The sequence below is a fragment of the Mustela lutreola genome, chromosome 13 (genome assembly GCF_030435805.1).
Source record: "Mustela lutreola isolate mMusLut2 chromosome 13, mMusLut2.pri, whole genome shotgun sequence".
In the NCBI taxonomy this organism is placed as follows: domain Eukaryota; kingdom Metazoa; phylum Chordata; class Mammalia; order Carnivora; family Mustelidae; genus Mustela; species Mustela lutreola.
Window position 1 is genome coordinate 46,536,798 of NC_081302.1, and position 23,729 is coordinate 46,560,526.

The following is a 23,729-nucleotide window of genomic DNA, read 5'->3' on the forward strand; positions in this document are numbered from 1 at the left end:
CCTAAGTTTCATGGACATGAAAAGTTCAACCAGTATTACCTTATATCGAATGTTAAGATGATGAAATGTTTGTGCCAGATTATAGTATTTGATGCTTTCCTATTCTCATTGACAGCATTTTTTCATTGAATTTGGTAATATCAGAGAGTGTAATTAAATTTTTACTGTCATTCTAGATTCCTCTCTAAAGCATCTACTTATACTGTTGGAAATAGGGATTTCTAAGAATAACTCATTTTCTACAAGGTAGTTATTGTCCATTGTTTCTGGGTTTTTAAAATTTTTTTTTTGTCTGTAGGGGAAATTTTGTATTTAGCTACAAAAGAAATCTTAGCGGAAAATGGGCAAATAGGTCACATAGGTTTTATATTCTTAAAGACTGTTGTGACTGGTGTTAATTATAAGAAAAATGATTTTTCTGTGTTTCAGTATAGGAATATGTACAGGAATACATATTTAAGGTTTTCTTAGTTAAAGTATTTCCCATTTCTTCCTGAAAATGTGGTCATGGGGAATTTCTAGAAAGCAGTCATTTAATATGTTTGACATTGAGTCTTCTCAAAATTGAGTAAACTGCTAAAAAAGCATTTAATGGGAATGTGTTGGACTTTTGCGTGTTGTTTACTCTGAGAGAATTAGCCTGTGTTTTCATAGTACCCGATACCCATCCCTCTGGAAAGCATGCAGATTTAAATTCAGTTTGTCTAATCTTATTTTAGGGATCTGAGATAAAAATTAAATACTTAAGTAAGAAAAAAACCTTTTTGAGTTTAGTGAAAACTGAAGAGATCGCTGGTTTGCATAGTTTAAATATTCATTAATGTTGAAAGAAATATAACTCTGAACAAGAAGACATTTATAAACTTTTCAATGTTTTTTCATATAATAAGCTCTCCAGTCATTTTCAAAGTTAACAATATATATAGAATATTATCATATGTTGAAAATGTTGAGTTGGGTAGACAAAATTGTTTAAATGGGCTAAGAGTCAGAAATGGAGTTGCAGTATGATTAAAAAGCATCTGTGGAAGTCCACTTGTGTTTTGTATTCTCATTTTTATACTATGATTTTTCTCATAAAATAAGACAAATATATATATTTTTAAGATTTTATTTATTTATTTGACAGAGAGAGATCACAAGTAGGCAGAGAGGCAGGCAGAGAGAGAGAGAGGGAAGCAGGCTCCCTGCTGAGCGGAAAACCCAATGCGGGACTCGATCCCAGGACCCTGAGATCATGACCTGAGCCGAAGGCAGCGGCTAAACCCACTGAGCCACCCAAGAGCCCCTAAGACAAATATTTTTGACAAGAAAAGTATGTTTGGAATATAGACCACTAAGCTTTTTGGAAGGAGGTGATACACACATAGATTTTTTAAATTTTAAATTTAAGAAATAAAGATCTATGTGTTGATCAGTCTTTCATAAAAACCTACTTATGAGAATTTTCTCACAATATAGTATAGACTCAAAGATCACTCCCACTACAATACAAGCTATTTTCAAACATGGCTGTCTTGTGAGAAAGTTGGGGAAATCTTTAAGGGCAAAGGGTTGTTTTTCATGAACATCTCTCTGTTAAAGGAGCTCCCAAAGCAGGTATTGGCTAACCGTTTAATGGGCCAGGTAATAAATACTTGCAAACCAGATGTTAAAAATTACTCAGCTCTGCAGTAGCAGTATAAAAGCCATTGTAAGTGGTATGTAAGTGACAGAGTGTGGCTATGTCCAATTCAGGTATTTCTAGAAACTGCTGGCCAACTCGCAAGTATATTTTGCTGACCCCTACTTTAAAGAATATATTTAAAGAGGCAACATTTTTTTTTCTTCAGAAAGAAAGAATTGAGAGACAAATTTCATATCTACTATGAAACTAAATATAAAGAAAGTATATAATAAAACAGTGTCTAACTTGTTTTGTAGAAAAGGGGGTTCAGAGCTTAACTCCTGGACAGAATTGTGAAATAAGTTGAACAAGGTATTTGGAGTTCAGGTGTTTAATCTTTTCTGTATTGTTCAAAGGAGAAGAAGGGAGATAAAGCTATCAGTAAACTTTCAGGTCTTGTTAAATTACTTTGTGTGATAGAATTATAAGGATAACCAGTAAAAGGATAGATGTATCCAGTATACTTTCCAAATCACAGGGGGAGAAATTGACCGAGAAAGACATATAAAGAAAATTAATAAGATGCATAAAGAAGAACCAATAGAAGGATTAAAATAAAGTGGTAGAAACAAATATTTTATAAACCACAATAAAATTTTTAGAAGACTAAGATTGGATAAACAAAACCTAGCCTTATGCTGTTTGAGACCTACCTATAACCCAGGTATGCAGAGAAGTTTGAAAGAACAGCTAATGAATACAATATTAGTCAAAAGAAAAAGGGAAACTATGTTGATAACAGACAAAATAGACTTAAGATAAGGGAATGTTACTTCATGATAGAAAGCTTAATTCATCAGAAAGATACAATTCAAAAATTGGCATGAGCATAATAACATAGCACCAAAAGAGACATGTAAAAATTTTTAATTTCTAGAGACTTGAGAGATTTGACATTATATTGGGGGAAACTTCAACAAAGCTCTCTAGTTGATATAGCATTAAAGATATGGGAGATTTAAACAATTCAATTAATAGAGTTAATTTGATTAATATAGAGAGAACCCAACTCGACAATTAGGAGTACACTTCTCAGTCATAAGTGGCGCTTTACCTAAGTAATCATGTACTAGAGACCATGAATGAAATCTTGATAGATTTCTATGCTGCAGCTTTCTTCATTAACTACTATAATATGCAATTAGCAATCAAATTGGAAAAAGGATGAAATTTTAAAACCTCTGTCTTGAAAATTCTGAAATTACAGAAATAGCTCTTGTTAAGGAAGAAATCATAGAGAAAAATTAGTCCTGAACAATAGTGAGAATACTCCATGATTTATGGAATGCCGTGATAGTGGTATAAAAAAAATTGTACCTTAAGTGCTTATGTTAAAAGATTGGAATGACTGGAAAAAAAAAATAAAGTAAGCATCTGACCTCAGAAGTTAAAAAGGAATTGTATAATCCTAGGAAAAAATAAGGAAACAAAGGAATAAAGGAAAAAGGACTTAGAGAATTTTTGAAAAGCAAAATTGTCATTATTTTGAAAAGACAATTAGGGGGCACTTGGATGGCTCAGTGAGTTAAGAATCTGCCTTTGGCTCAGATCAGGATCTCAAGGTCCTGGGATCCAGCCCCACCTGGGGCTCCCTGCTCAGGGTGGGGGGGTCTGTTCCCTCTCCCTTTGCTGCTCCCCTACTTGTATTTCTGAAAAGATTAATCAAGAAAAGGGAGCTATTGAGGATATAACAAGGATTATAATTACAGATACAGAAGATAGTAAAAAAGAGGCAAGCATAATTTGTAGGCCAGTAATTTGTAGGCAAGTAAAATAGAATTAGGTTGATGAAATAGGTAGGTTCCTAGGAAAACTACTACATATTAAAACCACTTTAAAAGAAAAAGAAAGCTGGAATAAGCCTATAAGATGACTTCTTTAGAATCTTTGAACAAATTAAATACTTGGCTCAAAAAGTCTTAGAGTTGAGTTTTACCAAATTTAATGAAATGATTATTCTAAACTGATAGAATATAGATATCTATGCACAATGACCAAATGTTCAAAAAGAAAGTGCTTCATGTCCAAGTTGAGTTTATCCCAGAAATGAAAGTGTGGTTTAATATTAGACTATCCATTAATATAATTTAGTGCATTAAGACTTTAAATAGATTGAGGAAAACATTTGATAAAATTCAACCCTTGTTCAGATTTTAAAACAAGAACAATAAACCAGTCAAACCCTCTACGCCTAAGTAGAGTACTAGGGACAGAGAGAGCCTTCTTAGCCTAATAATAGGAATTTAGTTCCTACAGTATGATAAAACAAGAAATAAGAAATAGAAAATTTGATAATCAAGTAACCATTCTATATGGTTGTCTATTAATAATATGAAAAGGAAGCCACAAGAAAATTATTGGAAATAAATTTTTATCAATGGAATATATAAAATGTGCATTAGTTACAAAACATTAGAAATCATAATTTTTTTAAAGACACCATTTAAAAGAATGATAGAAAATACAGAGATTAAATATAACATAAAATGTCTAAGACCTAAACGGCAAAAGTATAATTTTTTTTCAAAAGACTTTAAAAAGGCCCAAGTTAATGGACAGCCACATTATGTTTATAAATAGACTTCATATTGTAAAGATACCAATTTTATTTACATAAAACCTGCAGAGTCAGAGAAAATCCTGTTCAAAATCCTAATATGCCTTTTCAAAAACTTTAGTAAGTTTTCTCTGCAAAATAGGTGACAGGAAAGGCTCAAGAAAAGGGGAAACAATTCTAAAGAAGAAAAATCGGGCATAAGCTATAATATTTTGGACAGAGTTACTGATGCAAACGGATATATTGGACCAGATGGACTGAAAAAGTCACCAACAATAGCACATATATGGCCACTTCAAATCCAGAAGAGATGACTTTGCCAATCAGTGGGCATAGAGTGGGTTAGTTGTGAAAGTTACAGTTCAACCTTTTTCCATAGGAAAAAGTGAATAGGTTCCTTACCTCACACCATTCAAAAACAGTGACTCCAGATAAAATAGCTACTAAAGTGTGAATAGGATTATTAAATTCTTAAGAAGAAAGTATAGAAGAATCTCTTTGTCTTTGAAGTAGGGAAGGATTTCTTAAATAAGTTATAAAAGGTGCTAGCAGTAAGAGAAAAAAGGTATTTTTGACTACATTTAAGAACTTTTGTTTACTGAAGGACTACACAAGTAAATGAAGTATGACAGTTAAAATCCAAAATCTACTTACAAAATTAACTGACTAAAGTTACTATCCAGAATATTTAAGAAACTACAAATTAAGAAAATGAAAACCTAATAGAAAAGTGGGTAAAAGATACAATTGGCATTTCACAGAGTAGGAAATACAAATGTTTCATAAACATGTGAGAAGCAACTTCAGCTAATTAGTGACCATAGAAATACCAGTTAAAAGCACCATGTGATACTGTTATAAGCTTGCCAAATAGAAGACTGATGATAACAATTTGGTTAGTATGTAGGCTATGATTATGCGCTGATGGTAGCTGTATCTGTTGGCACAACCATTTAGGAAACATTTTGACACCATGTAGTAAAATGGAAGAGGATTCTCCTTTTATTCATCACCCAGCTCCACTCCTACCTGAGAGAGGAGTGGCTTTCAAACTATTTTGGTCATAATCCACACTGTCAAATAATATTTTACAAGGGGACCCAGCACTTCTTAGAACAAAAACAAAAAGCATCAACGAAGAATACTTATCCTTACTGCTTGTGTGTTACATTCTAAAACATTCAGTTCTCTTTCACTTAAAGAAACTGTCAACAATTTGTAAACAGATTTAAGAACCACCTAATAGGATCTACTATTAAAAAACTTTTACACATAGGTACAGGGAGACTTGTGCAAAATTGCTGCTTTCAGCATTGTTCATCATAGCCAAAAACCCAAAGCAGTTCAAATCTCACCGATAGGTGAGTAAGTAATAAAATAATATTATAAGCAGTGAAAATGAGATCCTATTTATATCTAAAAATGTGAATGAATTCGAGAAATATGTTGAGTAGAGAAAGAAAGCCATAGAAATTTGTAAAAAAGATGATGAAATTTAAAAAAAAATCTCAAAGATAATGTTTAGGAGAATAGTCACAGCTTATTATGTTCTGCCAGACCATTCTAAATTCTACAAACACACACATGCGCACACACTTACATGTGCTTATTGAAAGTCACTGGCTTTGGGTCATTTTGGTTTCTCTGGGACAAAAAGGTGTGATGCTATAATGTATATTTAAACTTGTGGCAACGTTCTCATTATATTATGCAGAACACAAATTATGATGGGAAATAATTGTGCATTCATTTTCTTTTGGAATACACACATGTATGTACACGTATTTGACATTTACCTCTGTTTGTATACACTTATTTATTGACTATGTGTTTTTATAGAGCTATTTTAGGGTCTCCTATTACCATAAAAAGCATGTGAGCCTTAGGAGCTCAGGTAAATTATTATGACTTCGAAGTGAACAGTCAAAATGTGGCTGAAGTTTTAAAACCGACTGTGGTCATTGCCAAGAGATCTTTCAGGCAGGAGCATTTGCCAGGCTATCTCAGGAACATTCTGCAAGCACCCAGAGAAGTTTTTTTTGGCACTGCATAACTGAAAGTACTTGGTACAGTTCAACTTATTTGCCAGTTGACTAAATAGAATACCAGGTCGAGAATAAGGTAAACATCGCATAATATATATAAACTCATCAAATCACTTAAGTTGCGCACTTGAAACTAATGTAACTTTGTGTGTGAACTATACTAAAAATAAAAAATTAAAATGAGAGGATTAAAAAATTAATGTCCTATAGCTATCTTCATGTACAGCTCATAACTTTTCATTCTAGCTTTGTATTTAGAATGGAAGTAACCAAGAGGCAATTGTGTCTAGAAAAATGTGATTCTCTAACTGTTCATCTTTTCTGTTTTCTGCTACTTTTGCTTCTCAACATTTAGAACAAAAGAAAATTCCCAATTACTGTTTGAACTGGGATATTACTTTCAGACTAAATACTTATTTCTATGCTGTCTGTTGGTATTTTTCCAGCCAAAATTCCTCTAGTAGTTATAATGTCAGAATAAGATATGTTTTAAATGAGATTGGCTTTTAAATGAAAATCAATAGTGCATTTTCCATAAAACAAAATAACTTTAAGAACTACTTCAGACCTTATTCCTTAAATGTAAACATTATTTTTATAGGTCTTAGGAAGTAATTTTGACTTTTTATTGCCCAGTGGAATACTAAAAGGGTGTGGCATTTATGTCTGGTAATAGGTTGTCTATTAAGGGTTCTCATTGAAATGCATCCAGTCATTAAAGTAGAAAATTTACACTGGAAAATTTTGTACTTTAATAAGTTTAATAGGTAAGCTACATGAAATGTATTTTTTTTTAATTTATCGTAGTTTCCTCTTACTCATTTCCCTGAAGCAAGAAATACAGTTTTGATTTCTGAATAGTTACCCTTTTCTCTACCACAATCCAGTCTTCCCTGTCTCCCTTACCTATACACACATGGCTACCCATGTGCGTGTCTGCGCACACACGTATACATGCTTGTCTTTGAAACCACACTTGTCTTCTACTTTAATGCTCACTTTTCTGACCTTTTTTGTGTTGATTTTTATAGCAGCCATTGTCTTAGAGTTGGTGCTGAACACACACTCCTGTACGTCTGAAGCAGCATGGTGGAAAGCACATACCCTATAGGCAGCCTTCCCGTCCTGGCTCTTCCTACATTCATTATAATGAGCAACTCTTGAACCATTCTATGCCAGATAGAGAATGCAGAATCCATTTAGAGGATCGGAGGGATTGCATGGGAAAGCATCTATTACGACTGCTGGCATTTCTTAGCTTAGTAGTGATAGTGTTCATGTATGTCATGAACAGTGAGGAGTAGGAGAATTTAGCTTGTTAGCCTGCCATCGTTTCATGGATGTTGGCCAAAAACACAAGACTGTGGAGTCCAAGGATTTAGTACAGCGATAGCACTAGCCAGAGTCAATGGTTGTATAGATTCCTGAGTCCATATTCCCATAGGACAGTGTGAAGGCGGCCAGGTTTCATACCTATGTGCACAGTGGCTTGTATTACTGGAATGAAATCCTGAACTTAGGGAACCCAATCTTTTTTGAAGGGTAGTAAGATGTTTTGACTTTTGCCCCAGCTTTCCTACTGGTCACTGAACAAATCCATTTATTTAAGAGTGAGACCCTATCTCTGTCTTCCAAGACTGTTCATAATATAAGTATCTTTGGAAAGATCATTTGTAACAAAGGTTCTTCTTGTACCTTAGAGTGCTTGGTCTTGCACTCTCCTGCTTAAAAATCTCCAGTTATTTTCCAAGAAAATGCCACCTTCCTATCTTGGCTGGCACACCCTAAGTGATCAGGCTTCGATGTATCTCCTCACCTCCTCTTCTGTCATCACACTGGCCTTATATCTTTCTCTCAAACCCACCAACAGCCTTTGCATTTGTACTTGCCTCAGGTTGTCACCTAGTTAGCTGTTTAACATTGAAGATTCAGCATGAATCAAACAGTGAGTGAGGCCTTATCTGACCGCCTCACTATAATGTAACTTCCCAAGCATTCTATCACATCAACTTTATTTTTCATGGTAGAATATTTCTCAAACTCTTTTTATTTATTATCTATCTTTGCTTCTTGGTCCACCCTATCACACAGAATAAAAACTTGCTTTAGACCTATAGATACATCCATGCATATATTTGTCATATACAAAGATGACACATACATGTCGAGTGCTTTTCAGAATACCACTTACTACTGAGTGTCTTGGTATTTATTGCATGAAGGGATGGATGGATGAATTCGAATGGCCTGTACTCTAGACTTTTTTTCCCCATGTACTTTTCATCATTTTCGTCAACATTATTAAATTTTGCTATTTGATTTCTAATGAAGACCATGCACTTTCTCTAGGGTTAACACAAACAAAGATTATGACAGTAGATAAATGAAAGTTCTCCCCCAAAATAACATAAGCCACCTACTTGTTAAAGTTTAGTTATATAGTTTTCTATTTAATACTATTAGTGATAAATGAACAGTTAGATAGTCCGTTTGAATCCCTTGGTACTGAGAACACAGTCTTTATCAGAGACTATAATATTTGCTATCCTGTTTGTTGGCACATAGAAAAGTCTTTGTCTACCTGTTAATTCATACTAATGCCAGGTGAGAGGGGTTTCTTGATCTGTACAAAACTTAGAAAATAAGAAATTAAACCACATATCTATTCAGGATCCTATAGTTCCCATGTTATTGGTTTTGAGAAGAAGTTAGTGGTCTAGCTTTGAAATGCCAAATATTCCTCTAGTCCTCCTATGACACTTGTCTTCATGTGAGAGAAATTGTTAAGTGATGGACTATAACATGAAACAGTCATTGCAAAATTTCAACTCTTTTCTGCCATTTCTTTGACTACTTTTCTGGTACTTGGTAGTTTACCTGAAGAAGATGTATGGAAGGCTCTAATACATTTGCTAGACCCTCTTTTGGAAATATATATAAGGAAGCAGTTTTGATTTGTAAATTAAATGATTTTTATTTTTAGTTTCTGTCTCCCTTCTCTTAGTTGGTTCCACTAAGATGCAGGTGCTTCAAACATACGTTGTATTTATAGATCCGTATTTAACAAGGGTTCTTGTGCTAGTGCTAATCTTTTAATTAAAAGACCGTGTTACTAATATTAGACATAGCCATTATCTAAAAGATATTTAATCACAGTTCTACAGATTAATAATTTTTGTGGAATCGCTGATTTGAAAAATTGATCATTTTCCAAAATTTATTTGTAACAGCAAGCAAGAAAGGAGAACATCAAAAAAAGAGAGGCAGAGGAAAGGGAAAAACGTGCTCAAATAGCCAAAGAATTGGCAGAGAAAGAAAGACTTGAACGCCAACAAAAGAAAAAGCGCTTATTAGAAATGAAGACTGGTGAGTACTATCAGATTTGCTATTTGTACCGATTATTAGCAATTTAATAAACTACTGTGAAAAAAGAAGGTGGGATCACCTATATGTACAGTTAAACTGTAGAACATTTCCCCCTTTAGTTTACTCACAAGTAGTGCTTTTATTCTAACTGGTCGTTGGTTGTAGATGACACTGGTCCCCTGGTCTATTCTTGTAGTCCCAGTATTTTCACACTGTTATAGAATTGTTATAGAACAACTTACAGAAAACTGGGAAATTTTACTGGACAAGTAACTTGTTTTTTTCAACAAAATACTCTAAGGGAGGGAAAAAGTGATGGAGGGAAATGTATTGATTAAAAGAGTCTTAAGAGACTTACCAACCAATTGCAATAAATGGAACCTACATATATTCTAATCTGAACGAGTATGGACAAAGGCAGTCTGAAAAATTTGAATACTTTTTTTTTTTTTCTGTAGACATGACATTGTTGTCGTGAATATGTTATAAAGTATCTTTTAGAGACTTATCCTGAAATTTTACAAACAAAATTATGTCTGAGATTTCAATCAAAATAGTCTAGCATGACTAGGGAAATAGGCAGGTGTGCAGATGAAACAAGATTAGCTATAAATAAGAATTGCTGAGCTTGTGTGGTGTGCTTGAAGGGAAGGGTGTGTTCACTATACTATTTTCTCTACTTCTATATATTTTGAAATTTAATGAAAAGCTCTTGGAAAAAAATATAAAAATTACAGTTTTACAAAGGTATGTATATATATATTTCAAAACTAGAAGATACCACTAACTTAGAAGCAAAAAAATTAAGCGAATTATAGTTACATTTCATTCCCTCAAAATTCTGCCTCTTCCACCTCTAAGCCACTAAGGATTGCAGAAGGTTTTAATTAAAATCCATCATCTTCACTGCTAAATTACCATAGTTTACAACTCAGGGCTGCAAATTCACCTAAAGTTTCCCCAGGGGTAGACAGAGATGCCTTTTTTGCCTTTTTTACTTTTACTTTTACAGACATATTTTATCTTTAATAAAGCAAACTGAGTACCTTAATGTATCACACATGTTTCTTCCAGGAGGGAAAAAAAAAATCATCTAAGCACAGTTTCTTGTTTAAAAGAGTACACTTGAAATTCATGAAGTGTTCTCAAAAATATCTTAAAGTATTAACTAAAATGGAGAACAGAAGGGTTTAACATTGATTTTAATGTTTCTGGAATCATTTTAAGATAATTGACTACTGCCTAATTTATCAGACATTCTTATATTTGAACACTGATTCATTTAGTATTGGCCAAAGTGTCATCTGGTTGAGCTGACAGCAAGAACAAGGGCTGTATTTTTTGTGCGATTTGCCCAGACCCTCTGGTCTGTCATATAGAGCCTCTCTGCAATTCTCTGTTCTATCAACCTGGAAAGTTAAGACCTGATAGGAAACAAAAATTTTTAACGAAATATTAAATCCAATGTCATCTCAATAATATTTTCATTTACATTTTCCTTCTCTTGAAGGCATTTTATTTTTAAGAATAACGTTCATTCTCTTTTTCCCATTTAAAAATAATACTGTTGTGTTACAGGAAACACCTAAAAAGTAGTTGATCAAAAGACCATTACCCATAATCCTCCTATCCAAAAAATCCCTTTTACTATTTTGGCACATCCTTCTTTCAGTTTTAAAATTTTCTACCTTTCAATAATAGCTGTATGATAGTAGTGAATATGCTGTTTAGCATCTCACTGAACTTTCTGAATGTTTCCTGTTACTTTTGTGATTCTTAATTTGTAATTTGCAATACCTGTGTCATTGCATTCACTGGATATATCATATTGAATATAATTTTCATTAGTCATAATGAGGTCACAGAACACAGCTATTGCCATCTTTTCAATGTGATACATTTATGCATAAATGGTTGACAAATATTTGTGATTCTTAGGATATGGATTAGAAAAGGATAGTTTAAGACTTTTTGATGCATGTTGCCAAACTGATTTCCAAAGGCATTATTCTAATTTCACCAACTTTTCGTATTAGTTTATGAACATGCTTTGGTTGAATATTCTCATTTTTAAAGCTTTTTGTTAATTTAATAAAATAGAACGTTTTTTTTTTTTTTTATCTTAGTTTACCTTTCTGTGAGTACTAATGAAGTTGGGCATTTTTTTTAAGTATTTATTAGTCCATTTGTATTTCATTCTTTGTGAATTGTGTTCTTAGTCTTTTTCTTATTGATTTATACACATTAGCTCATTGAGCATCAATATTTACCTTTTAAATATATTTTCTCACTTTGACTATCTATTTTTATATCCTTATATATAAAAATGTTTTATAATTTTTGCTTTTGTGATTTTTTCATCTTTAAATTTAGAAAGTTATCTTTACAGCAGCTTTGTATCATTTCAGTTTTTTTTCTAGCTTCAGTTATTCATAATACTATTCACTCCACTTAATGGTAATTCTTAATCATTCATGTACTAGGGTCCATTTCTGAAATTTACCAAAACTGTTCCAATACTTACCCACCAGTTATGGTTAATAATTGGTATTTGTATTGGTTTCACATAGGTAATTTTGTGTTGAGAACATTAGTTCTCTTTTCCTCCAATATAGTTAACATACAGTGTAATATTATTAGTTTCAGGTATACAATATAGTGATTCAACAGTTCTATGCAACACCCACCGCTCATCACAAAACGTGCACTCCTTAATCCCCATCACCCATGCCCTCACCCTCCTCCTCTCTGGCAGCCCATCAGTTTGTTTTCTATAGTTAGGAGTCTGTCTCTTGTTTTGCCTCTCGTTCTCTGTCTCTTTGCTCACTTTTGTTGTTATTTCTTAAATTCACATGTAAGTGAAATCATTAGATATTCTCTTTCTCTGACGAATTTAACTTAGCATTACCCTGTCTAGCTCCATCCGTGTCATTGCCTATGGCAAGATTTTATGGCTGAGTAATATTCCATTATATATATATATATATATATATATATATATATATATCCCCCCTCTTATTTATCCCTTCATCAATCGATAGACCCTTGGGAAACTTCCATAGTTTAGCTATGGAAATACGCAGCAATAAACACAGGGGTGTATGTATCCCTTTGAATTAGTGCTTTTGTATTTTTTGAATAATTACCAAACAGTGCAATTACTGATCAGATCATAAGGTAGTTCTATTTTTAACTTTTTGTGGATGCTCATACTGTTTTCTACAGAGGGTGTGACAGTTTGTGTTCCCAAGAGGACTGTACTTTCCTATTCTTCATCGTTAAACTCAGTATGAATTTTTTAAATAATGGTTTCTCTGCATCTTTTGTGAATCCTCGAGCTTGTCTTATTTGACCTATTGAATTATCTTATAAAACTTTTATACTATATCTTCCCAAGCATGATCTGGGTCTCAAATAAGTGTAGGGTTCTCACTTGATAGACGTTCCCCCCAAAACCTTAATATCCTAAGGTCCCTATATGCCCAATATTTTTTTTTTAAGATTTTATTTATTTATTTGACAGAGAGAGATCACAGGTAGGAAGAGAGGCAGGCAGAGAGAGAGGAGGAAGCAGGCTCCCTGCTGAGCAGAGAGCCCGATGCGGGACTCGATCCCAGGACCCTGAGATCATGACCTGAGCCGAAGGCAGCGGCTTAACCCACTGAGCCACCCAGGCGCCCCTATGCCCAATATTTTGACATTTTGCAGGAGAGTGTTCTTCAAAAGATCGTCTGGGTAACATTAATTTATATAGATGATATTAAATAAATACTTTAACACAATATATCTTTAGATATTCTATATTATGTGTGAATATTTTAATAGATTTACTCAGAAACTCATTTGATAGGAAAGAGAACTATCACGTAGGAAGCTACTTTTAAAAACATTTGGAATTTTTGGAAATCAGCTTTGAATTTCTTTTTTCTTCTATAGCCTATGGATTTTTAAAAATCTAAGGATATATCCCAAATTTCAGAGCACCTAAATATATAATATCCTCACCAAAGGGAAACATCTCTTCTAAAACCCTAATAAATGATGACTTCCCAAATAGTTTTTAGTTTTCCTTTGAATATAGATTGCTAATATAGAAGAACAATGTCGTCAGTCTCTTACTATAGCTAAGTTAGTCATATAAGTATTAAATGTATTATTATTTGTTGATAACTTTTTTACATATAAAAATAGTACACATATGCAATCATCTTTTCCTTTCCATGTTAAATACAGAATATGCTTTTTGTCAAATCATGATTTTCATAACCTTTGGAGGCTTTATGAAATAGAAGTCAATAAAGTAGTATGTCTAATTAATGCTTAATTATGAAAATATTCTTATGCAAAATATCAGGTTTTGATACTCTTAACAGATACACTGGATTTCATGCATTTCCTATACTTGACAAATACTATCTTTAGTTAAAATATTGTATCGCTATGGAAAGTATAAGTGCTATGGTTTTCCACTTCATTAGTATAGAGAAGAAATTTAATAGGTCACTTTTGTTTTATTTAACAAGAAATAGTTTTTGTATTTAAATGCTGTGATTACACTGATAGATAAGAATAAATACAGTCCCTGATGGAATGAAGTTTGTAATTCTAATGGGTCAACCAGAAAACCATATGTAAAAGATAATTTCAGATTGTAAAGTTATCTGAACTAAAACAAGGTGGGACCACAAGACAGAGATGCTGGTGTGGAGGGTGGTGGTGACAAAATTTGGTCTTCAAGAACTAAAAGTACTACTAATTTATTTAAGAATACATACTAATTTAAAATATTGGTTCTAAAACTCCTTAGAAATTGATAGGAAAAATAAACAGGGTCATGTTCCTATCTTACGCTAATAAGGTTTATTTTTTAATACTGTGAGCTAAACCTCTGTCTTATTTTTCCTTGTGGATGTTCTATTTTAGTACAGAATGTCGTACCGCTTCAATCTTTGTGGAAGTTGTCAGCCTAGCTTTCCTAATCTTCAAAAAAAAAATGTAGAAGGGCGAACCGTTGAATTTACATTAGTGCTTTGTCACCTCTCTATACCAGGAACTTTTTGTTTTATCTTATTTTTGTATGTAGGGCACGCAGCCCTGAATGATAGAGAGAGAGAAAAATGTTCACATAAACCCACAGGGAGCTTCCTTCCATATATTTTCATGACTTGAGTATTTTCACCATGCAAATAAGAACTGTGTTTTTTCACAGATGTACAAATTCTTGTATCACCACCTGAGGTAGTCGAGTAAATTAAATCCCTGCTCTTTCTTATCCACCATAAATCATTACTTGCCCTTGGCGAAAGAGCAGGTAACGATTTTCGAGTCTACTATTTATTATTGCTATCATTTCAGGATGTGACTTTTGTTAATAGAATGAAAATAAAAATAGACTAGTGGGCTAAATTTCCCTAAGAAGAAAAACGAAGCATTGAAAATCCTTTTGCACAGCAAAACTAAGAAAGCACAAAATCTCGTATTGTCATATTATAGCTTTAAGAGGTCATTTTTCTCATTTTTGTTTTCTTTAAAAATGATGAGCCTGGAGGTTTCTTAAGTATTCACACATCCAGTTTTGGTTATTTCTGTTGAATGATTTGTTATTACATTAAACAAGCAAAGATATTAACTACATTTTCGTGATGTCTTTTTTTTTAATCGGTATGTGAATTTTGAATACATGTTCAGAGGTTGGTATTTACATTTGAGTTATTTTAATTGAGAAGATACCCAAAGTATTAAACATGTGACAGAGAAACTAGTACGTATAGACACTAGCATTTATTTGTTTGAAGTGCACAGCTATCCTTATGTGTAATCATTTCTAGTAAGACAAATAGTAATAGCAATTTTATGTGATTATGTGCAAGTTTTTCGAGACTGCATTTCTGTTTCTTAATCATGGAAACAAAGAGGGCATTTGATAATAGAATTCAAATATTATGCTTTAAGACTTCCTGAGTATGTAAGTTGATTCACATAATTTTTAAATAGCACATCAGAATGGCCTTGAAATGGACCCAGTGTTGTATAATTATGTTTAGTGGGGGAAGTAAATAAGAGCTTATTTAATGGAGCAATAAAAACTATATGAGCAGCTCCTATATTTCAGTCTTTAGGTTACAATTTGTTTATTATTTATTAGACTTAAATGTCTCATTTGGTACAACTTCAGTCTATTAAATAAAGAGATAATTAGCTTTTAGAAATCTGTTGTTTACCCACATGGCCAAAACAGCTCCTTTGTTTTCCATTCTGCAATTTAGAATAACTAAGCAATTAGGCCTCCATTTTAGAGGAAATGCATATTACATAAATACTACTTGGGAATGTCTCTGCCAATCTCAACAGATAGGCAATTAATGTGTGTATTTGCTTTCATAAAGGCTTTGACAATTACCCTGTCCTCTGCAGATATCATAAAACTTAGATTATTTTCCATAATGGTGTATATTCTAGTTTTGTTCAATGGTGCTTTCAGCTTTCTAGCATTTTTGGAAATTGATCCATAGAAATAGGCCAATGGTTTTAATCATTTTCTCTATTTAGAAGACTAGAACAAATAAGACTGTACTCACTCTGATATATTCTTTTCTTACCTTTATCTTTTATTGGACAGTAATAGTAGCAACACCCACTTCTGCCACCACTTATTGATCACATGTTATTTACCAGGTTCTGTATGTCCATTATTGTGTGTAATGCTTACAGCAAACTTATGAAACTATTTTTATCAACATTGCTTAATGTCTTTGTATGTGGTCACAGATTTAGCAAGCACTGAAGCCAAGTTTTCTGACCAGAGGGCATATTTTTCAACTGTTGTGCTATTATGCCTTTACCACTGATGATCTAACCATAGTGCAGAACAAAAGGGACCAAAATAAAATTTAGTGATTAATAACTAGCACTAGACTCTATACCTATATATGGAGGTTGAGAATTATCTTCTCTGGAAACCTTGAGTGTGAGGGACAACTGTCTTTGGCATCATAGTCAATGGTTTTAAACTATAGATACCCTCTTCCTTTGTGTTGGAAGGTTTGAGGAGGATTGTCAAATTAGTAAGGCTTTTCTAGTCTGGTTCAGATTACACTTTATTTCTTCTGATTGATGGGCACCTGGGTGGCTCAGTGGGTTGAGCCGCTGTCTTCGGCTCAGGTCATGATCTCAGGGCCCTGGGATCGAGTCCCGCATCGGGCTCCCTGCTCAGCAGGGAGCCTGCTTCCTCCTCCTCTCTGCCTGCCTCTCTGCCTACTTGTGATCTCTCTCTGTCAAATAAATAAATAAAATCTTTAAAAAAAAATTAATTCTTCTGATTGTTCAAGCATTGGTTTATCCCAGTGCCCAGAACCCTGAAGACACCATCAGCACCATTCTTCTGCTCTAGAAAATGTTTTTGTTTTGTTTTGTTTATGTTTTTTAATTAACATATAATGTATTTGTTTCAGGGGTACAGGTCTGTGATTCATCAGACTTACACAAGTCACAGCTCTCACCATAGCACATACACTCCCTAATGTCCATCACCCCACCCCACCCTTCCCCCAACCCCCCTCCCCCCAGCAACCCTCAGTTTGTTTCCTGAGATTGAGTCTCTTATGTTTTGTCTCCCTCTTTTATTTCATCTTGTTTTATTTTTCCCTCCCTTCCCCTATGATCTTCTGTCTTGTTTCTCAAATTCCTCGTATTAGTGAGATCATATGATAATTATCTTTCTCTGATGGACTTATTTTGCTCAGCATAATACCCTCTAGTTCCATCCATGTTGTTGCAAATGGCAAGATTTCGGGGGTTTTGATGGCTGCATAGTATTCCATTGCATATATTCCACGACTTTATCCACAGAAAATGGTTTTTCAATGGTCTGAATAGCTCAGGGCCCAACTGAGTAGCCAAAGCTCAACAGTTCTGAAGCGGTGGTGTGGAAACGTCTGTATTACTGTCATTACGTGACCCAAGTTAGAAGAGAAAGAACCAGCAAATTCTGTTGTGTAGTCATTTATGGAAGGGGCACAAATACCTTGGTGTGCTTTATTCAAGAACAAATACCCTTAGACACCCTTGCCCCTGCCACCAGCTCTACCATTTAACAATTTATTTGCCAATGGTATTAGGAGACTTATGCTCTATGAATAGTATCAAGGAGTCTCCAGTGGGAAATTTTTCCAAGAGTGTTGCTAATAGTTACTCAGTTTTCATTTGTGTGCAGGAATCTCTTTCACTGGAATAACAGTTTCAATGGGGAAAACTACTTCAGAGTCTAACCTTTGCACTAATACACGTCTTCTCTGTATAGCTGTGCAAGGCCCATTCACCATCCTCTGTCTCTTTACAAAAACCCTCTGAAAAGAACAATAAGGAGAAGAGGCTCTCAGACTTCTTTAGCACAACATATCTTGAAATTTTGATTTTTTTTTTTTTTTTTTTGGTAACTTTCTTGAGTTGTGTTACTCTTTTTGAAACATCCTCATGGTACATCCTCATACTAATTGACTTACTTACAGTATTTTTTTTTTTTTTTTTTTTTTTTTTTTTTTTTAAATTACAGTTCTTTTATTTTTATATTTTTTTTTTTATTTTTTATAAACATATATTTTTTATTTAAGAAACATTCTGAAAATGGTTTTCATCACCCTTCTGAGTATTCTCTCGTATTAGCTACATGCCAACTAGAAAATGACTCCAATTTGTTGTTGTCATTGTTTAAATTTGTTTTGTAATGCAAGATTAAATGTCAATTGTAAACTTGTTGGAGGGCAAAATAATTTCAGTCTTTATGGTGTCGCATGGGTTACTTCTAAGAATTTTACCAAAGAAAACTTTGTATCAATGTCACTTAACTTGTGACAGATTCACCCTGCTCATATTCAAGGGCAGAAATCCTACCTATCCATTGTTTTAATCTTAGTACCATGTGGAGAACATTTTAACTTTGACAACATAGGCTGCAATCACAGTGCATCTTTTGTGTGTGTGACAGTGACTACTCCTTAGGTAACTGTCCCTCCCAACCCTTACTGAGAGGGTATATACTTTCCAAACTAGTGAACTGTTGTCGTGATGAGCTCCCGCGTGTCGCATTGCGAGTTCTCAGTAGAATTAGTATTTGTATTTGAAATTATTTTTAATTTCAGAGGTAGACTGTGAGTATTGTCTTACTTTCAGACATAACCACAGATCTCTTGGGTTTTTGAGAAACTTGTCCCACTTCTACTGCTTAAGGTATACTCTCTACACATCAGGTAAATGTCTGTTTCTAACAGTTACCCTGATAGACACAGCCCTCCTGAGAGAGCGACTTTTGAACTTGATTGGCGCCTGCATAGTGTCCAGTCCAGTGCTTCAAAAAAAGAAAAAAAGATTTTATCACAGTTGCAGAAGAGGTGAAATATATGCTCCCCACCCCTTAAATCCTGTTACTTATTGGCACCAGTCAAAAAGCTAGTAACAACCAATCAGACAAAAAGGTAAAGGAAACTGGATTGCTTAGGTTTTGAGGCAGTTAAATGTACTCTGTGTCTCCAACCCCTTTGCAATCCAAAAATGCAAATTTGCCTCGAAAACCAGAAGTTTTTAAGTAACTTCAGTGTCCAAGCTCATTTGATGCCAGACCTGGCCTGAACTGACAGGAGGCCCCATCGAAGCAGAAATAATAATGAGTTTAATTAGAGGATGCTGCCCTAGGTTATTCTGGATGTGGTGTTTTTTTCACACTGTAGACACCTTTTTGACCTTCATACAATCTGCGGAACAGATTCTAAAACATCTCACTGTAGAGTTTGTGGATATGTACTTCTCAGTGACTGCTCTCTGACTCTGTTGAACTGCTTATACTATTCACTCTTTCCCTCAGGCACACTCGTTCCTACTTCTCTGTGCTTATTTCTAGTGTCCTCTTTGCCGTAAATACCTTTCCTCTAATGCTTAACTGAATCTAACAAAATAGTGTTTGTTTTAAATCCAGCGTTCTCTAAAATGTCTTCTCTGAATATTCATCCTTGATGACAGTCTCTTTTTTGTAAACCATTATAGTCTTGCTACATAGGTTAATGTATGGAATATTTGGCTAAACTCATTTTATTTGCTTTAGTATTATGCTGTTAATCAGTGGTACATTTTTCAAGAACTTGGCCTTCATCATTCTTTATCTCATAGGTCCTAGCATGTGGTGTGCACGTAGTAAATAATAAAAATGTCAAAGAGTTGGTAAAAATATAACCAGTTAAATGACATCTCTTCTGTTTTGTGTTCAGCTTAGCTTGTTGTTATTTATGTGTAAAGGAAAAATATAGATCAAACTACAGAACCTTGAGCCAAATTAGCCGGCTCCTGTTTTTATAAATAAAGTTTTATTGGAAGATAGCCTCACTTGTTCCTTCACATATTATCTGTGACAGCCTTGGTGCCACAGGCGCAAAGTTGAGCAACTAGGATACAAACCGTAGGTCCCACAAATTCTAAAATATTTGCTATCTTGTGCTTTACAGAAAAAGTTTACTAACTCCTGATATTGATTGATAATCTATAGAGACTATTCTCTGACTTTTATGCCAGAATGTAAAAAAAACAAAAAACAACCTATTCCATCAACTTTTCTCTTGTCTCCCTGGAACCAAAAGTATGCATTTGCAAAATTACCAGTGTGTGTTAGAAAATAAGGATCTTGGGACACCTGAGTAGCTTAGGTCAATTTAAGCATCTGCCTTTGTCTCAGGTCATGATCCTGGAGTCCCTGGATTGAGCCCCACATTGGGCTCCCTGCTCAGCAGGGAGTCTGCCCCCGCTGCCCCTCACCCCACTTGTACTCATTCATACTCTCTCAAATAAATAAAATCTTAAAAAAAAAAATTGAGTATCTTGTAGTTAAAAAATAATGTTAATTGTTAGGGAAAACTAAATCTTTCAGCACAGTAAAAGAATCATGTGATTTTTAGATTCTATTAATTTAAAATGAAAAGTTGTGCAGTTGAACTTTTGAAATGCTAGCAAGCATCTGGACTGCCAATTGTTCCAGTCACCAGTCCAGCACAACTATTGTGCTCTTATCCTTTTATCCCAGCTTATCGTCCCCAGTATTGCTGTACTATTGTTTGTATATCTTTTGAGATGAAAATATCAATGTGTCAAAAGGTCGTAGGGGAAGCCAGGTTTTTTATTTCTTTATTAATAGGCTGTCTCTTTTCTCTTCCTATTTTTGGTCATTTTGACATTAAATTCTTAAGGTTGAAGGAAATCCATTCAGTGTTGGTGAACTTGGTCATGAAGGTTGCTACCTCTAAAGTGATTATCTTGCCATTTTAAAAAAGGAACTCAGTAGTATTTGGCTTTTGATGATGGATAAATAAACTCTAAGGCAGATGGGGAAAATTAAGCAGAGAAATTGAATATTTATGTGTTACTTGAAAATGGTATAAATAAGCATTAGTGCTTAGATGAAATTAGACATTATTTTGTAATAGAATTTTAAAATATTGTTTCCTGGATAGCTTCCTTCCTTAGATATCCAATGTTCTTCAAGAAAATTAGAAGCAGCATAATATTAACAGAGTTAACATTGAGGGCAGTCTTAATACAAGCTTGGATGCCCCAAGGCAGGAAAAATTTGACAGACTAGTGTAATAACAGAAAACAGATGACTGACTGTTTCTGAAATGAGCAATTCTTGGGAGACCATTGCCTGGGTAGAATGAACTGTCTCTTAGAATTTCCACTGGTAATTATCATTAATGGTTAAAAGTGACAGTAATTTCAGTACAGCACAATCCTTTGAAGGCTTACTTTTAAACTTTTCGTTCTACCCATGCAATAACTCTTCTGAATCCGAAATATATATATATATATATATATATATATATATAATATATATATATAAAATATATATATATTTTATATATATATATTATATATATATATATATATATATATTTTTTTTTTTTTTTGGTCAAATTATTGTTGAGTTAGAGGCTCCATCAGGAACTTTCAGGTGTTGTGTGAAGATTCAGGCCTGTAGAAGCTGGATAGTCTCTCTCCAAAGTCATCCTGACTTTGATGCTCTGACTTGCCTGTAGTTTTAATATGCTAAACATGTGACAATTCCTTTTTTTCATGGCAAAGTAGCCCTCAAATGTCATAAAGTCAAGAAGATGGGCGAACAAAAGGGACTATCTTAATTCAGAAGCTAAAAATTAAGAGAAAGGCTGTCTTTTTATTGTAATTCAGGTATATTTTAGAAGCATTGACTCTGCTAGTGCTGAATTGCAATTATGATCTCTTGTTTCCAGTGTCTTGATGCTAATTAGATTGTATTATGTGAATAGAAGAGGTCTTTTTGTTTTGTTTTTGTTTTTTGTTTTCCTTCGCCTTCATTTACTTTAATGTTTGTTATGGAACAATGTTGATCTTTCAAAAAAATGTAGTGCTTTTTGGTAGAGGCACTTGGTATTATTTCTTGAACGCATGGAGAATTTTTATTAAATAAATATTAAGTTAGCCAATAAATAAATAAATCTAAATATTTTAATAGATTATCCCACCATTTTGCTGTGCATCTGTTGATTATACTATGATTTTAGCTTTGGTACAGGAAAATATCATTTGCGGGAATTAGAAATACCATTCATTCTTGCAAAAAAACCCTATTGCTGCTCACTTTCCCCACAGACTGCAACCTTTTTAGGGACATTATCCATGGGATTCTCATGGCCTGAGGAAACATGGCATTTGGGTTATACTGTGTTCTGATCGATTCCTGCATTTTGACACTCGTAAGACACACAGCATTGAGATCTGCGTGGTATCTGTTGAGAGTGAATGTAAAATGTCTTAATGTTCTCTTTGGAGGCATAATGGAGAGTTTAAAAACTGTTCCTTCCCTACTTGGAAACTTAAGAGAGCTCAAATGATACTGAGCTTTGTTCAGAACTGTTCAGAACTGCTTTACTCATAGTGTGGGAAAGCTTGGGAAGGAGTACTATTTTTCAAATCTTTCCACTCCCCCATGAGAAAAGTCCCATTTTATGTTTGGCACTGTCTTATTTCTAAAGCATCGCACTTGGGAGATAATAGAAGCGGAATACTAACGGAGTTGCCATTCATCAGCTCTAAACTGGGAAAGGCAAGAAAGGAGAAATATCTCCAGCAGTGCTTAGCAATGTTAGAATGTTAGGAACCCTTAGAGATATAAAAATTTCCATCCGAGTATTACGGCTTTGCTAGGGAGCCCTGCTCCCTTTTGAGTGCAGTTACTATCGAAAACAGAAATAAAACATCTTAAGAATTTGGTGTGTCCCTCCTAGAAACTCATCAGAGGCCTCTATGGAATAAAGTTTTAGCTTAATTCATTAATTAGATGATGTTCATCTTTTGTAAAATATGAGAAAAGAGGAAAGTGATTTAAACACTTACTATAGTTACTTTATGTGATATTTCAGTTAATGTTCTAATTTGGCTATAAAAGATTTGCTTCTTTCAACAGGAAAATCAAACACAACATTATTTCTCAATTAATATTACAAAAATAAAACTCTTGTATATAAAATTAGCCATATTTTTAAAAAAGAACCTTTTAAAGTGAGCTGTTTATCTTTCCATAGCAGGTGTTTAATAAGCACTTTTAAAATATTTATGGAATTCACGTCTGTGGGGCGGAAGTTCCTCACTTGTACTACTCACCTGTACGTACTCTCTCTGAGATGACCACTTAGAGGTATATTTGGCTAAATCCTAGGACGAGATATGGCATCTGTCCGGTTTGTTGTATGTGTTCTTATAGTGTCGTTAACAGGTATTTCATAGTCAGGAGTGCAAATTCAGATGTGCAAAGATGTAAGTAATAAATGAAATTTCATTTCTGACTCTGAAACACCTGCCTGCCTAATGGGAAACAACATAGTCATTTCTCTCTGATTATGTGTTTCAGCTCAGTAATGCCAGCGTCGGATTCAGTTATTCTTGTCTGAAATTTCATTCCGTGCTCTCTTCTCATTGTCCTTCTCTCTAAAACGGATGCCAAGCTTGAAAGCCAGCCTGTGGGCACTTCTTATGGCGTGCACTCTTCTTGATTGGGTTCTGTCTGGACCAAACCAGCCTCTTG

The 23,729-nt window shown here is 34.0% G+C and overlaps 1 protein-coding gene across 4 annotated transcripts in view; it reads left to right on the forward strand.

Moving 5' to 3' along the window:
• Positions 1–23,729, forward strand: part of DIAPH3 (diaphanous related formin 3) — a 506,201-nt gene that overhangs the window by 334,124 nt on the left and 148,348 nt on the right. For all 4 annotated transcript variants that reach the window (XM_059144199.1, XM_059144200.1, XM_059144201.1 and 1 more), the window contains one exon: positions 9,499–9,634. In XM_059144199.1, coding sequence (XP_059000182.1) covers positions 9,499–9,634 — 136 coding nt within the window. The remainder of the gene's footprint in view (positions 1–9,498; positions 9,635–23,729) is intronic.